The sequence below is a fragment of the Oncorhynchus masou genome, chromosome 25 (genome assembly GCF_036934945.1).
Source record: "Oncorhynchus masou masou isolate Uvic2021 chromosome 25, UVic_Omas_1.1, whole genome shotgun sequence".
In the NCBI taxonomy this organism is placed as follows: domain Eukaryota; kingdom Metazoa; phylum Chordata; class Actinopteri; order Salmoniformes; family Salmonidae; genus Oncorhynchus; species Oncorhynchus masou.
The window spans coordinates 2,420,424-2,434,064 of NC_088236.1; the positions used below are offsets into that span (position 1 = coordinate 2,420,424).

General features: G+C 46.4%; 1 protein-coding gene across 3 annotated transcripts in view; it reads left to right on the top strand.

The window, feature by feature from the left end:
- LOC135513681 (mitogen-activated protein kinase 1-like) overlaps positions 1-13,641 on the top strand; it is an 83,072-nt gene that overhangs the window by 55,369 nt on the left and 14,062 nt on the right. The window contains exons 6-7 of one of the 3 annotated variants that reach the window (XM_064936542.1): positions 8,847-9,088; positions 9,483-9,612. In XM_064936542.1, coding sequence (XP_064792614.1) covers positions 8,847-9,088; positions 9,483-9,599 — 359 coding nt within the window. In that variant the 3' untranslated portion in view covers positions 9,600-9,612. The other 2 variants (XM_064936541.1, XM_064936540.1) reach the window with 2 other exon arrangements.

Consider the following 13,641-nt stretch of genomic DNA (forward strand, 5'->3'; position numbering starts at 1 on the left):
TACACACATACACACATACACACACACACACACACACACAGCTCAACCACACACATACACACACACACACACACAGCTCAACCACATACTGGGTACACACACACACACACACACACACACACACACACACACACACACACACACACACACACACACACACACAGCTCAACCACATACTGGGTACACACACACACACACAGCTCAACCACATACTGGGTACACACACACACACACACACACTCACACAGCTCAACCACATACTGGGTACACACACACACACACACACACACACACACACACACACACACACACACACACACACACACACACAGCTCAACCACATACTGGGTACACACACACACACACACACACAGCTCAACCACATACTGGGTACACACACACAGCTCAACCACATACTGGGTACACACACACACACACACACACACACACACACACACACACACACACACACACACACACACACACACACACACACACACACACACACACACACACACAGCTCAACCACATACTGGGTACACACACACACACACACACATACTGGGTACACACACACACACACACACACACACACAGCTCAACCACATACTGGGTACACACACACTTTCAGGAAGACCCATTGTTACTCACTATTCATGACATGTATCTCTGTCCAGTTTGTGTTCTTTTGCCCATCTTAATCATGTCTTTTTATTGGCCAGTCTGAGATATGGCTTTTTCTTTGCAACTCTGCCTAGAAGGCCAGCATCCCAGAGTCACCTCTTCGTTGTTGGCGTTGAGACGGGTGTTTTGAGGGTACTATTTAATGAAGCTGCCAGTTGAGGACTTGTGAAGCGTCTGTTTCTCAAACTAGACTCTAATGTACTTGTACTCTTGCTCAGTTGTGCACCGGGGCCTCCCACTCTTTCTATTCTGGTTAGAGCCAGTTTGTGCTGTTCTCTGAAGGGAGTAGTACACAGCGTTGTACAAGGTCTTTAGTTTCTTGGATAATTTCTCGTGTGGAATAGCCTTCATTGCTCAGAACAAGAATAGGCCGATGAGTTTAAGAAGAAAGTTCTTTGTTTCTGGCCATTTTTAGTCTGTAATCAAACCCACAAATGCTGATGCTCCAGATACTCCACTAGTCTAAAGATGGCCAGTTTTATTGTTTCTTTAATCAGAACAAGAGTTTTCAGCTGTGCTAACATAATTGCAAAAGGGTTTTCTAATGATCAATTAGCCTTTTAAAAGGATACACTTGTATTAGTTAACACAATGTGCCATTGGAACACAGGAGTGATGGTTGCTGATAATGGGCCTCTGTTTGCCTATGTAGATATTCCATTAAAAATCAGCTGTTTCCAGCTACAATAGTCATTTACCACATTAACAATGTCTACACTGTATTTCTGATCAATTTGATGTTATTTTAATGGACAAAATTGCTTTTCTTTCAAAAAACAGGACATTTCTAAGTGACCACTATATGTGTGTGTGTATATACAGTGCCTTGCGAAAGTATTCGGCCCCCTTGAACTTTGCGACCTTTTGCCACATTTCAGGCTTCAAACATAAAGATATAAACTGTATTTTTTTGTGAAGAATCAACAACAAGTGGGACACAATCATGAAGTGGAACGACATTTATTGGATATTTCAAACTTTTTTAACAAATCAAAAACTGAAAAATTGGGCGTGCAAAATTATTCAGCCCCTTTACTTTCAGTGCAGCAAACTCTCTCCAGAAGTTCAGTGAGAATCTCTGAATGATCCAATGTTGACCTAAATGACTAATGATGATAAATACAATCCACCTGTGTGTAATCAAGTCTCCGTATAAATGCACCTGCACTGTGATAGACTCAGAGGTCCGTTAAAAGCGCAGAGAGCATCATGAAGAACAAGGAACACACCAGGCAGGTCCGAGATACTGTTGTGAAGAAGTTTAAAGCCGGATTTGGATACAAAAAGATTTCCCAAGCTTTAAACATCCCAAGGAGCACTGTGCAAGTGATAATATTGAAATGGAAGGAGTATCAGACCACTGCAAATCTACCAAGACCTGGCCGTCCCTCTAAACTTTCAGCTCATACAAGGAGAAGACTGATCAGAGATGCAGCCAAGAGGCCCATGATCACTCTGGATGAACTGCAGAGATCTACAGCTGAGGTGGGAGACTGTCCATAGGACAACAATCAGTCGTATATTGCACAAATCTGGCCTTTATGGAAGAGTGGCAAGAAGAAAGCCATTTCTTAAAGATATCCATAAAAAGTGTTGTTTAAAGTTTGCCACAAGCCACCTGGGAGACACACCAAACATGTGGAAGAAGGTGCTCTGGTCAGATGAAACCAAAATTGAACTTTTTGGCAACAATGCAAAACATTATGTTTGGCGTAAAAGCAACACAGCTCATCACCCTGACCACACCATCCCCACTGTCAAACATGGTGGTGGCAGCATCATGGTTTGGGCCTGCTTTTCTTCAGCAGGGACAGGGAAGATGGTTAAAATTGATGGGAAGATGGATGGAGCCAAATACAGGACCATTCTGGAAGAAAACCTGATGGAGTCTGCAAAAGACCTGAGACTGGGATGGAGATTTGTCTTCCAACAAGACAATGATCCAAAACATAAAGCAAAATCTACAATGGAATGGTTCAAAAATAAACATATCCAGGTGTTAGAATGGCCAAGTCAAAGTCCAGACCTGAATCCAATCGAGAATCTGTGGAAAGAACTGAAAACTGCTGTTCACAAATGCTCTCCATCCAACCTCACTGAGCTCGAGCTGTTTTGCAAGGAGGAATGGGAAAAAATGTCAGTCTCTCGATGTGCAAAACTGATAGAGACATACCCCAAGCGACTTACAGCTGTAATTGCAGCAAAAGGTGGCGCTACAAAGTATTAACTTAAGGGGGCTGAATAATTTTGCACGCCCAATTTTTCAGTTTTTGATTTGTTAAAAAAGTTTGAAATATCCAATAAATGTCGTTCCACTTCATGATTGTGTCCCACTTGTTGTTGATTCTTCACAAAAAAATACAGTTTTATATCTTTATGTTTGAAGCCTGAAATGTGGCAAAAGGTCGCAAAATACAAGGGGGCCGAATACTTTCGCAAGGCACTGTATGTATGTATATATACTACCATTCCATTTTTTTAGGACACCTACTCATTCAAGGGTTTTAGAACACCTACTCATTCCAGGGTTTTAGAACACCTACTCATTCAAGGGTTTTAGAACACCTACTCATTCCAGGGTTTTAGAACACCTACTCATTCCAGGGTTTTAGAACACCTACTCATTCCAGGGTTTTAGAACACCTACTCATTCCAGGGTTTTAGAACACCTACTCATTCCAGGGTTTTAGAACACCTACTAATTCCAGGGTTTTAGAACACCAACTCATTCCAGGGTTTTAGAACACCAACTCATTCCAGGGTTTTAGAACACCTACTCATTCAAGGGTTTTTCTTTATTTTTTACTTTTTTCTACATTGTAGAATAATAGTGAAGACATCAGCACTATGAAATAACACATGGAATCATGTAGTAACCAAAAAAGTGTTAAACAAATATATTTAGATTTGAGAATCTTCTAAGTGGCCGCCCTTTGCCTTGATGGCAGCTTTACACACTCTTGGCATTCTCTCAACCAGCTTCACCTGGAATGCTTTTCCAACAGTATTGAAGGAGTTCCCACATATGCTGAGCACTTGTTGGCTCCTTTTCCTTCACTCTGCAGTCCAACTCAACATTCTGTTTCCCTTATCTTTCAAACTGTGCTCTTTTACAAAAGTTCTTAACCCATATGCGTTTTACTGACGTGCCAGTATATTTTACATGATTTATCTTGTTGTTATTAGTCCCAACCTTAAGCTCCATCCAACCCCTCCCATCTATCTCTTAACACCATCCATATTGGATTTATATTTAACTGTGCTGTTTCACAAATGTTCTGAACCTTTCTATTCTCATCGTTTCTTCAGATTGTCAATTGAAAATAAAACATTTTTCTAGAAGTAGTACTGATCCATTTGACTAGGACTTTTCAGATCACCCCGTAGTGCTGTCTGCAGAGTTAACTCCAGGTAAATATGACAATTCTTCAGCCATTCCTGGACCTGTGACCAAAAACAAGCTACATATGGACAGTACCAAAACAAAAGATCTAATGACTCTGCAGAGCTGGGAAGGTTGTATCTCCCATATAAATAACATTCTATTGGTTGCAAGAATTTTGTATAATTTAAATAGAACAATTTTAAGTTTTGAATCCGGCTTCGTTTTACGTGTCAATTCATAAACCATGTGCCATGGAATCGGTACATCAAATCTTCCCAACTATGTTGCAATCTGTATGACACAGCTGTCAATCTGTATGGCACAGCTGTCAACCTGTATGGCACAGCTGTCAACCTGTATGGCACAGCTGTCAACCTGTATGGCACAGCTGTCAATCTGTATGGCACAGCTGTCAACCTGTATGGCACAGCTGTCAACCTGTATGGCACAGCTGTCAATCTGTATGGCACAGCTGTCAATCTGTATGGCACAGCTGTCAATCTGTATGGCACAGCTGTCAACCTGTATGGCACAGCTGTCAATCTGTATGGCACAGCTGTCAATCTGTATGGCACAGCTGTCAATCTGTATGGCACAGCTGTCAATCGGTATGGCACAGCTGTCAATCTGTATGGCACAGCTGTCAATCTGTATGGCACAGCTGTCAACCTGTATGGCACAGCTGTCAACCTGTATGGCACAGCTGTCAATCTGTATGGCACAGCTGTCAATCTGTATGGCACAGCTGTCAATCTGTATGGCACAGCTGTCAATCGGTATGGCACAGCTGTCAATCGGTATGGCACAGCTGTCAACCTGTATGGCACAGCTGTCAATCTGTATGGCACAGCTGTCAATCTGTATGGCACAGCTGTCAATCTGTATGGCACAGCTGTCAATCGGTATGGCACAGCTGTCAATCGGTATGGCACAGCTGTCAATCTGTATGGCACAGCTGTCAATCTGTATGGCACAGCTGTCAATCTGTATGGCACAGCTGTCAATCTGTATAGCACAGCTGTCAACCTGTATGGCACAGCTGTCAACCTGTATGGCACAGCTGTCAATCTGTATGGCACAGCTGTCAACCTGTATGGCACAGCTGTCAACCTGTATGGCACAGCTGTCAATCTGTATGGCACAGCTGTCAATCTGTATGGCACAGCTGTCAATCTGTATGGCACAGCTGTCAATCTGTATGGCACAGCAGTCAACCGGTATGGCACAGCAGTCAACCTGTATGGCACAGCTGTCAACCTGTATGGCACAGCTGTCAACCTGTATGGCACAGCTGTCAACCTGTATGGCACAGCTGTCAACCTGTATGGCACAGCTGTCAACCTGTATGGCACAGCTGTCAACCTGTATGGCACAGCAGACAAAGAGTGCATCTCTGTCTCTACCTCCACTGTTGTGCAGTGATCACATATATGCTCCTCTTTGGGAAGCCTTGTCTTTTTGTCTCCCTTTTCTCATAGCCAATTGGTCACGGAGCCTGTATTTGGTTAGGATCTGTATGGAGTAAAATGCTTTGCAGGTTTTTCTGTTAGTGCATTCACCAAATCCACCGTCCACTGACGTTTAGGCCCAGGTAGTGGGCACTGACGTTTAGGCCCAGGTAGTTGTACCATTGGACATGTTCAAACATGGTATTTCCTCATTTGAAGGGGTGTCTGCAGCTCTGATTCCTGGCCTTTTTCTGTAAAATCACCATGGTAGTTTTCTGTAAATTGAGGTTGATTGTCCAGGTTATGTTGTATTCCCAAAGAATTAGAACTTGTTCCTGTAGACCCTTGATATGTTGGTGACAGTAGGACATCTGGGTAGACCCTGATCTGTTGGGGACGGTAGGACAAGGTCGCTTGGGTAGACCCTGATCTGTTGGGGACGGTAGGACAAGGTCGTCTGGGTAGACCCTGATCTGTTGGGGACGGTAGGACAAGGTCGCTTGGGTAGACCCTGATCTGTTGGGGACGGTAGGACAAGGTCGTCTGGGTAGACCCTGATCTGTTGGGGACGGTAGGACAAGGTCGTCTGGGTAGACCCTGATCTGTTGGGGACGGTAGGACAAGGTCGCTTGGGTAGACCCTGATCTGTTGGGGACGGTAGGACAAGGTCGTCTGGGTAGACCCTGATCTGTTGGGGACGGTAGGACAAGGTCGTCTGGGTAGACCCTGATCTGTTGGGGACGGTAGGACAAGGTCGTCTGGGTAGACCCTGATCTGTTGGGGACGGTAGGACAAGGTCGTCTGGGTAGACCCTGATCTGTTGGGGACGGTAGGACAAGGTCGTCTGGGTAGACCCTGATCTGTTGGGGACGGTAGGACAAGGTCGTCTGGGTAGAGCAGGAATCTGACCTCTTTGAGGGGCAGTCCAGGGGCTGCAGATCAGTCCAACAACGCTGCTGGTTCGTTGATGTAGATGTTGAACAGGGTTGGACTTAAACTGCACCCTTGTCTCACCCCTCGCCCTTGTGCAAAACCCTTTTATTGTTCAGTTTAATACTACATGTTGTTAAGGAGTAAATAGATAGTATGATGTCGTGTACTTTACCCACAATGCTGTTTGAAGGGTTTTGTAATCTAATCCATCATGTCGTATGGAATCAAAAGCATTCTTAAAATCAACAATAAATTATTTTTTAAATCAACAATGCTTTTCTGATGAAGATGCTGGTTTATTAGTGTATGTGGTCTGTTCTGTGTTTTATGTAGAAAGCATTGTGCCGAGGAAGGTCTGTCGTCGGTCATTGAGATTTACAGCAGAACAGTTTCCCCATGTTACTGGTGACACAATGGCCAGGTCGTAGTTGTAAATGAGAACTTGTTCTCAACTTGCCTACCTGGTTAAATAAAGGTGTTCTCAACTTGCCTACCTGGTTAAATAAAGGAGAAATAACAAATAAATAACAGTCCCCTGTAGTTATTAGGGTTATCAGGGAAGCAGCCACTCAGCACAACCAGGTTATATAAGGCATCTCACTGAGCCATTTACACTGAGCCATTTGCACGGAGCCATTTACACGGAGCCATTTACACGGAGCCATTTACACGGAGCCATTTGCACTGAACCATTTGCACTGAGCCATTTGCACTGAGCCATTTGCACTGAACCATCTACACTGAACCATTTACACTGCAGCGATCTACACTGAACCATCTACACTGAACTGTTTACATTGGACAGAAATATAAACACAACATGCAACAACAGATCTGTTGGTCACAGAGACCTTAAATAAAAGAGAACCAGTCAGTATCTGACTTTGCCTCATACAGTGCGACACATCTCCTTCACGTATAATTGATCAGGCTGTTGGTTGTGGCACAGATGTTATCCGCCTAAGACACGGGAGCAGAATTGAAGCAGAAATGCCAGAAATTCACATCACAATCTGAGCCAATCATAAGCGTAAGGAACTTTGCCCTCCACCTCTCTCCTCCACCTCTCTCCTCCCCCATATCTCCTCCCCCTCTCTCCTCCACCTCTCTCCTCCCCCATATCTCCTCCCCCTCTCTCCTCCCCCTCTCTCCTCCACCTCTCTCCTCCCCCATATCTCCTCCCCCTCTCTCCTCCACCTCTCTCCTCCCCCATATCTCCTCCCCCTCTCTCCTCCCCCATATCTCCTCCCCCTCTCTCCTCCCCCATATCTCCTATTTATTTAACCCTTTATTTAACTTGGCAAGCCAGTTAAGAACAAATTCTTATTTACAATGATGGCCAACCAGGGAACAGTGGGTTAACTGCCTTGTTCAGGGGGCAGAACAACAGATTTTGTCAGCTCTGGGATTCGATCCAGCAACATTTTGGTTACTAGTTCAACGCTCTAACCACTAGGCTACCTGCTGGTTACTAGTCCAACACTCTAACCACTAGGCTACCTGCTGGTTACTAGTCCAACACTCTAACCACTAGACTACCTGCTGGTTACTAGTCCAACGCTCTAACCACTAGGCTACCTGCTGGTTACTAGTCCAACACTCTAACCACTAGGCTACCTGCTGGTTACTAGTCCAACACTCTAACCACTAGACTACCTGCTGGTTACTAGTCCAACACTCTAACCACTAGGCTACCTGCTGGTTACTAGTCCAACGGTCTAACCACTAGGCTACCTGCTGGTTACTAGTCCAACACTCTAACCACTAGACTACCTGCTGGTTACTAGTCCAACACTCTAACCACTAGGCTACCTGCTGGTTACTAGTCCAACGGTCTAACCACTAGGCTACCTGCTGGTTACTAGTCCAACACTCTAACCACTAGACTACCTGCTGGTTACTAGTCCAACGGTCTAACCACTAGGCTACCTGCTGGTTACTAGTCCAACGGTCTAACCACTAGGCTACCTGCTGGTTACTAGTCCAACACTCTAACCACTAGACTACCTGCTGGTTACTAGTCCAACGGTCTAACCACTAGGCTACCTGCTGGTTACTAGTCCAACACTCTAAACACTAGGCTGCCTGCCACCCCACATCTCTCATCTCTCCCCTCAGGGTGCAGGTAGCCTAGTGATTAGCATTGGGCCTGTACCCGAAAGGTCGCTGGGTTGAATCCCTGCGCAGACTAGTTGAAAATCCGCCGATGTGCCATTGAGCAAGGCACTTTACCCTAATTGCTCCTGTAAGTCACTCTGGATAAGATTGACTAAAATGTAAACTTCTGCTCTCTCTCATCTTCCCCACATCTCTCCCCTCTGTTGTGGTTTACCAGTTATGGCGATGAGGTGGTTGGTATTCACAACACTTCATGTTTCTGTCTCCCTCCCCTCCAGGTATCCTAGGGTCTCCTTCCCAGGAGGATCTGAACTGCATCATTAACATCAAGGCCAGGAACTACCTGCTGTCTCTCCCGCTGCGCTGCAAGGTCCCCTGGAACAGCCTCTTCCCCAAAGCCGACTCCAAAGCTCTGGACCTGCTGGATAAGATGTTGACCTTTAACCCCCACAAGAGGATCGAGGTGGAGGCGGCTCTGGCTCACCCTTACCTGGAGCAGTACTACGACCCTACAGATGAGGTAATGAACCCTGACCCCTGACCCTGACTCAACCTTACCTGGAGCAATACTACAACCCTACAGATGAGGTAATGAACCCTGACCCCTGACCCTACGACCTTACAGATGGGGTATTTGTCAGAAATCAGTAGTCAATGAATAATGTTAGTGGATTAGATTTCAGGTATGTCCTAAATGTCCCTGACCAATGATGATATGTAACTAGTCTCTTCTATTGTATTAATTCAGTCATCTCTATATCCTGTTAGCCTGTAACAGAGACTCTAACCTCCTGTCTGTCTCTCTTTCTGTTAGCCTGTAACAGAGTCTCTAACCTCCTGTCTGTGTCTCTCTCTTTCTGTTAGCCTGTAACAGAGTCTCTAACCTCCTGTCTGTGTCTCTCTCTTTCTGTTAGCCTGTAACAGAGACTCCCTTCAAGTTTGCGATGGAGCTTGATGATCTCCCCAAAGAGACCCTGAAGGAGCTGATCTTTGAAGAGACGGCTCGCTTCAACACAGTCTGCAGGCCCTAACCCGTACAGACAGGTACAGACAGCTTCAACACAGTCTGCAGGCCCTAACCCGTACAGACAGGTACAGACAGCTTCAACACAGTCTGCAGGCCCTAACCCGTACAGACAGGTACAGACAGCTTCAACACAGTCTGCAGGCCCTAACCCGTACAGACAGGTACAGACAGCTTCAACACAGTCTGCAGGCCCTAACCCGTACAGACAGGTACAAACAGCTTCAACACAGTCTGCAGGCCCTAACCCGTACAGACAGGTACAAACAGCTTCAACACAGTCTGCAGGCCCTAACCCGTACAGACAGGTACAGACAGCTTCAACACAGTCTGCAGGCCCTAACCCGTACAGACAGGTACAGACAGCTTCAACACAGTCTGCAGGCCCTAACCCGTACAGACAGGTACAGACAGCTTCAACACAGTCTGCAGGCCCTAACCCGTACAGACAGGTACAGACAGCTTCAACACAGTCTGCAGGCCCTAACCCGTACAGACAGGTACAGACAGCTTCAACACAGTCTGCAGGCCCTAACCCGTACAGACAGGTACAGACAGCTTCAACACAGTCTGCAGGCCCTAACCCGTACACACAGGTACAGACAGCTTCAACACAGTCTGCAGGCCCTAACCCGTACAGACAGGTACAGACAGCTTCAACACAGTCTGCAGGCCCTAACCCGTACAGACAGGTACAGACAGCTTCAACACAGTCTGCAGGCCCTAACCCGTACAGACAGGTACAGACAGCTTCAACACAGTCTGCAGGCCCTAACCCGTACAGACAGCTTCAACACAGTCTGCAGGCCCTAACCCGTACAGACAGGTACAGACAGCTTCAACACAGTCTGCAGGCCCTAACCCGTACAGACAGCTTCAACACAGTCTGCAGGCCCTAACCCGTACAGACAGGTACAGACAGCTTCAACACAGTCTGCAGGCCCTAACCCGTACAGACAGGTACAGACAGCTTCAACACAGTCTGCAGGCCCTAACCCGTACAGACAGGTACAGACAGCTTCAACACAGTCTGCAGGCCCTAACCCGTACAGACAGGTACAGACAGCTTCAACACAGTCTGCAGGCCCTAACCCGTACAGACAGGTACAGACAGCTTCAACACAGTCTGCAGGCCCTAACCCGTACAGACAGGTACAGACAGCTTCAACACAGTCTGCAGGCCCTAACCCGTACAGACAGGTACAGACAGCTTCAACACAGTCTGCAGGCCCTAACCCGTACAGACAGGTACAGACAGCTTCAACACAGTCTGCAGGCCCTAACCCGTACAGACAGGTACAGACAGCTTCAACACAGTCTGCAGGCCCTAACCCGTACAGACAGGTACAGACAGCTTCAACACAGTCTGCAGGCCCTAACCCGTACAGACAGCTTCAACACAGTCTGCAGGCCCTAACCCGTACAGACAGGTACAGACAGCTTCAACACAGTCTGCAGGCCCTAACCCGTACAGACAGGTACAGACAGCTTCAACACAGTCTGCAGGCCCTAACCCATACAGACAGGTACAGACAGCTTCAACACAGTCTGCAGGCCCTAACAACACACGGCATGTCTGCCTGGGCATCTGGAAGCATTGGCCAGCTTGGACTGTAGATCAGACAGGACGCAAGAATGTGGCCTTTTTTCACAATACTCTTAGCACCTGTCAAATCATCTCAGATCTCCCAGATCTCTCCAAGTCCATTTGGGATTGGGTGGAGTTTGATAGTGCTGTAGGGCATCATTAGGGGGGACGACGACAAGAATATTTTGTCTAACTAATGGCAGACAGCAACAAAAACAGACGAATGTGACAGTGTCAACTCTACCCCTGACGGCTGTCATTTGAGAGCAGATCCTTCAGCGTATACCGCTGGGCACAAACTGATGAAATGGTGTGAACACTGCTCACGTGGGCAAGAATCGGTCATCCCGCCTGAAGAAAAACAGGCACATCCAATCTACTTCCTCCAGACAAGTGCAGTACATCACCTGTAATGAGAGAAGGGGAATCCTAATCAACACCAATGCCTCAACCCCCATCTCCCAGGCACCCGATCTGAGAGGATTGGAATCAATATGATGGAGGTGTAAGTGAACTACTGCCGTTGAGGGGTTTTGTAGTGATGGAGAAGAGTGCCTTTGAGGAGTTTTGTAGTGATGGAGTAGAGTGCCTTTGAGGGGTTTTGTAGTGATGGAGTAGAGTGCCTTTGAGGGGTTTTGTAGTGATGGCGTAGAGTGCCTTTGAGGGGTTTTGTAGTGATGGAGTAGAGTGCCTTTGAGGGGTTTTGTAGTGATGGAGTAGAGTGCCTTTGAGGGGTTTTGTAGTGATGGAGTAGAGTGCCTTTGAGGGGTTTTGTCGTGATGGAGTAGAGTGCCTTTGAGGGGTTTTGTAGTGATGGAGTAGAGTGCCTTTGAGGGGTTTTGTCGTGATGGAGTAGAGTGCCTTTGAGGGGTTTTGTAGTGATGGAGTAGAGTGCCTTTGGGGGGGTTTGTAGTGATGGAGTAGAGTGCCTTTGAGGGGTTTTGTAGTGATGGAGTAGAGTGCCTTTGAGGGGTTTTGTCGTGATGGAGTAGAGTGCCTTTGAGGAGCTTTGTCGTGATGGAGTAGAGTGCCTTTGAGGGGTTTTGTAGTGATGGAGTAGAGTGCCTTTGGGGGGGTTTGTAGTGATGGAGTAGAGTGCCTTTGAGGGGTTTTGTAGTGATGGAGTAGAGTGCCTTTGAGGGGTTTTGTAGTGATGGAGTAGAGTGCCTTTGAGGAGTTTTGTCGTGATGGAGTAGAGTGCCTTTGAGGGGTTTTGTCGTGATGGAGTAGAGTGCCTTTGAGGAGTTTTGTCGTGATGGAGTAGAGTGCCTTTGAGGGGTTTTGTAGTGATGGAGTAGAGTGCCTTTGGGGTGGTTTGTAGTGATGGAGTAGAGTGCCTTTGAGGGGTTTTGTAGTGATGGAGTAGAGTGCCTTTGAGGGGTTTTGTAGTGATGGAGTAGAGTGCCTTTGAGGGGTTTTGTAGTGATGGAGTAGAGTGCCTTTGAGGAGTTTTGTCGTGATGGAGTAGAGTGCCTTTGAGGAGTTTTGTCGTGATGGAGTAGAGTGCCTTTGGGGGGGTTTGTAGTGATGGAGTAGAGTGCCTTTGGGGGGGTTTGTAGTGATGGAGTAGAGTGCCTTTGGGGGGGTTTGTAGTGATGGAGTAGAGTGCCTTTGCACCAGGGTATCAGCCCTCAGGAGACTGAAAATATTTGCCATGGGTCCCCAGATCCTCAAAAAGTTCTACAGCTGCACCATCGAGAACGTCCTGACCGGTTGCATCACCGCCTGGTACGGCAACTGCTCGGCATCTGACCGTAAGGCGCGACAGAGGGTAGTGCGTACGACCGAGGACATCACTGGGGCCAAGCTTCCTGACATCCAGGACCTATAAACCAGGCTGTGTCAGAGGAAGGCCCTAAAAGTTGTCAAAGACTCCAGCCACCCCAGTCATAGACTGTTCTCTCTGCTACCGCATAGCAAGCAGTACCGGAGTGCCAAGTCTAGGACCAGAAGGCTCCTGAACAGCTTCTACCCCCAAGCCATAAGACTCCTGAACATCTAATCAAAGGGCTACCCAGACCCCTCTTTTACGCTGAACAATTTATCGAATGGTCACCGTAGTCACTTCACCCTACCTAAATATACAAATGACCTTTAACCTCTACTACTGTTTATTATCTATGTATAGTCACTTCACCCGACCTACATATACAAATGACCTTTAACCTGTACTACTGTTTATTATCTATGTATAGTCACTTCACCCCGACCTACATATACAAATGACCTTTAACCTGTACTATTGTTTATTATCTATGTATAGTCACTTCACCCTACCTACATATACAAATGACCTTTAACCTGTACTACTGTTTATTATCTATGTATAGTCACTTCACCCCTACCTACATATACAAATGACCTTTAACCTGTACTACTGTTTATTATCTATGTATAGTCACTTCACCCCTACCTACATATACAAATGACCTTTAACCTGTACTACTGTTTATTATCTATG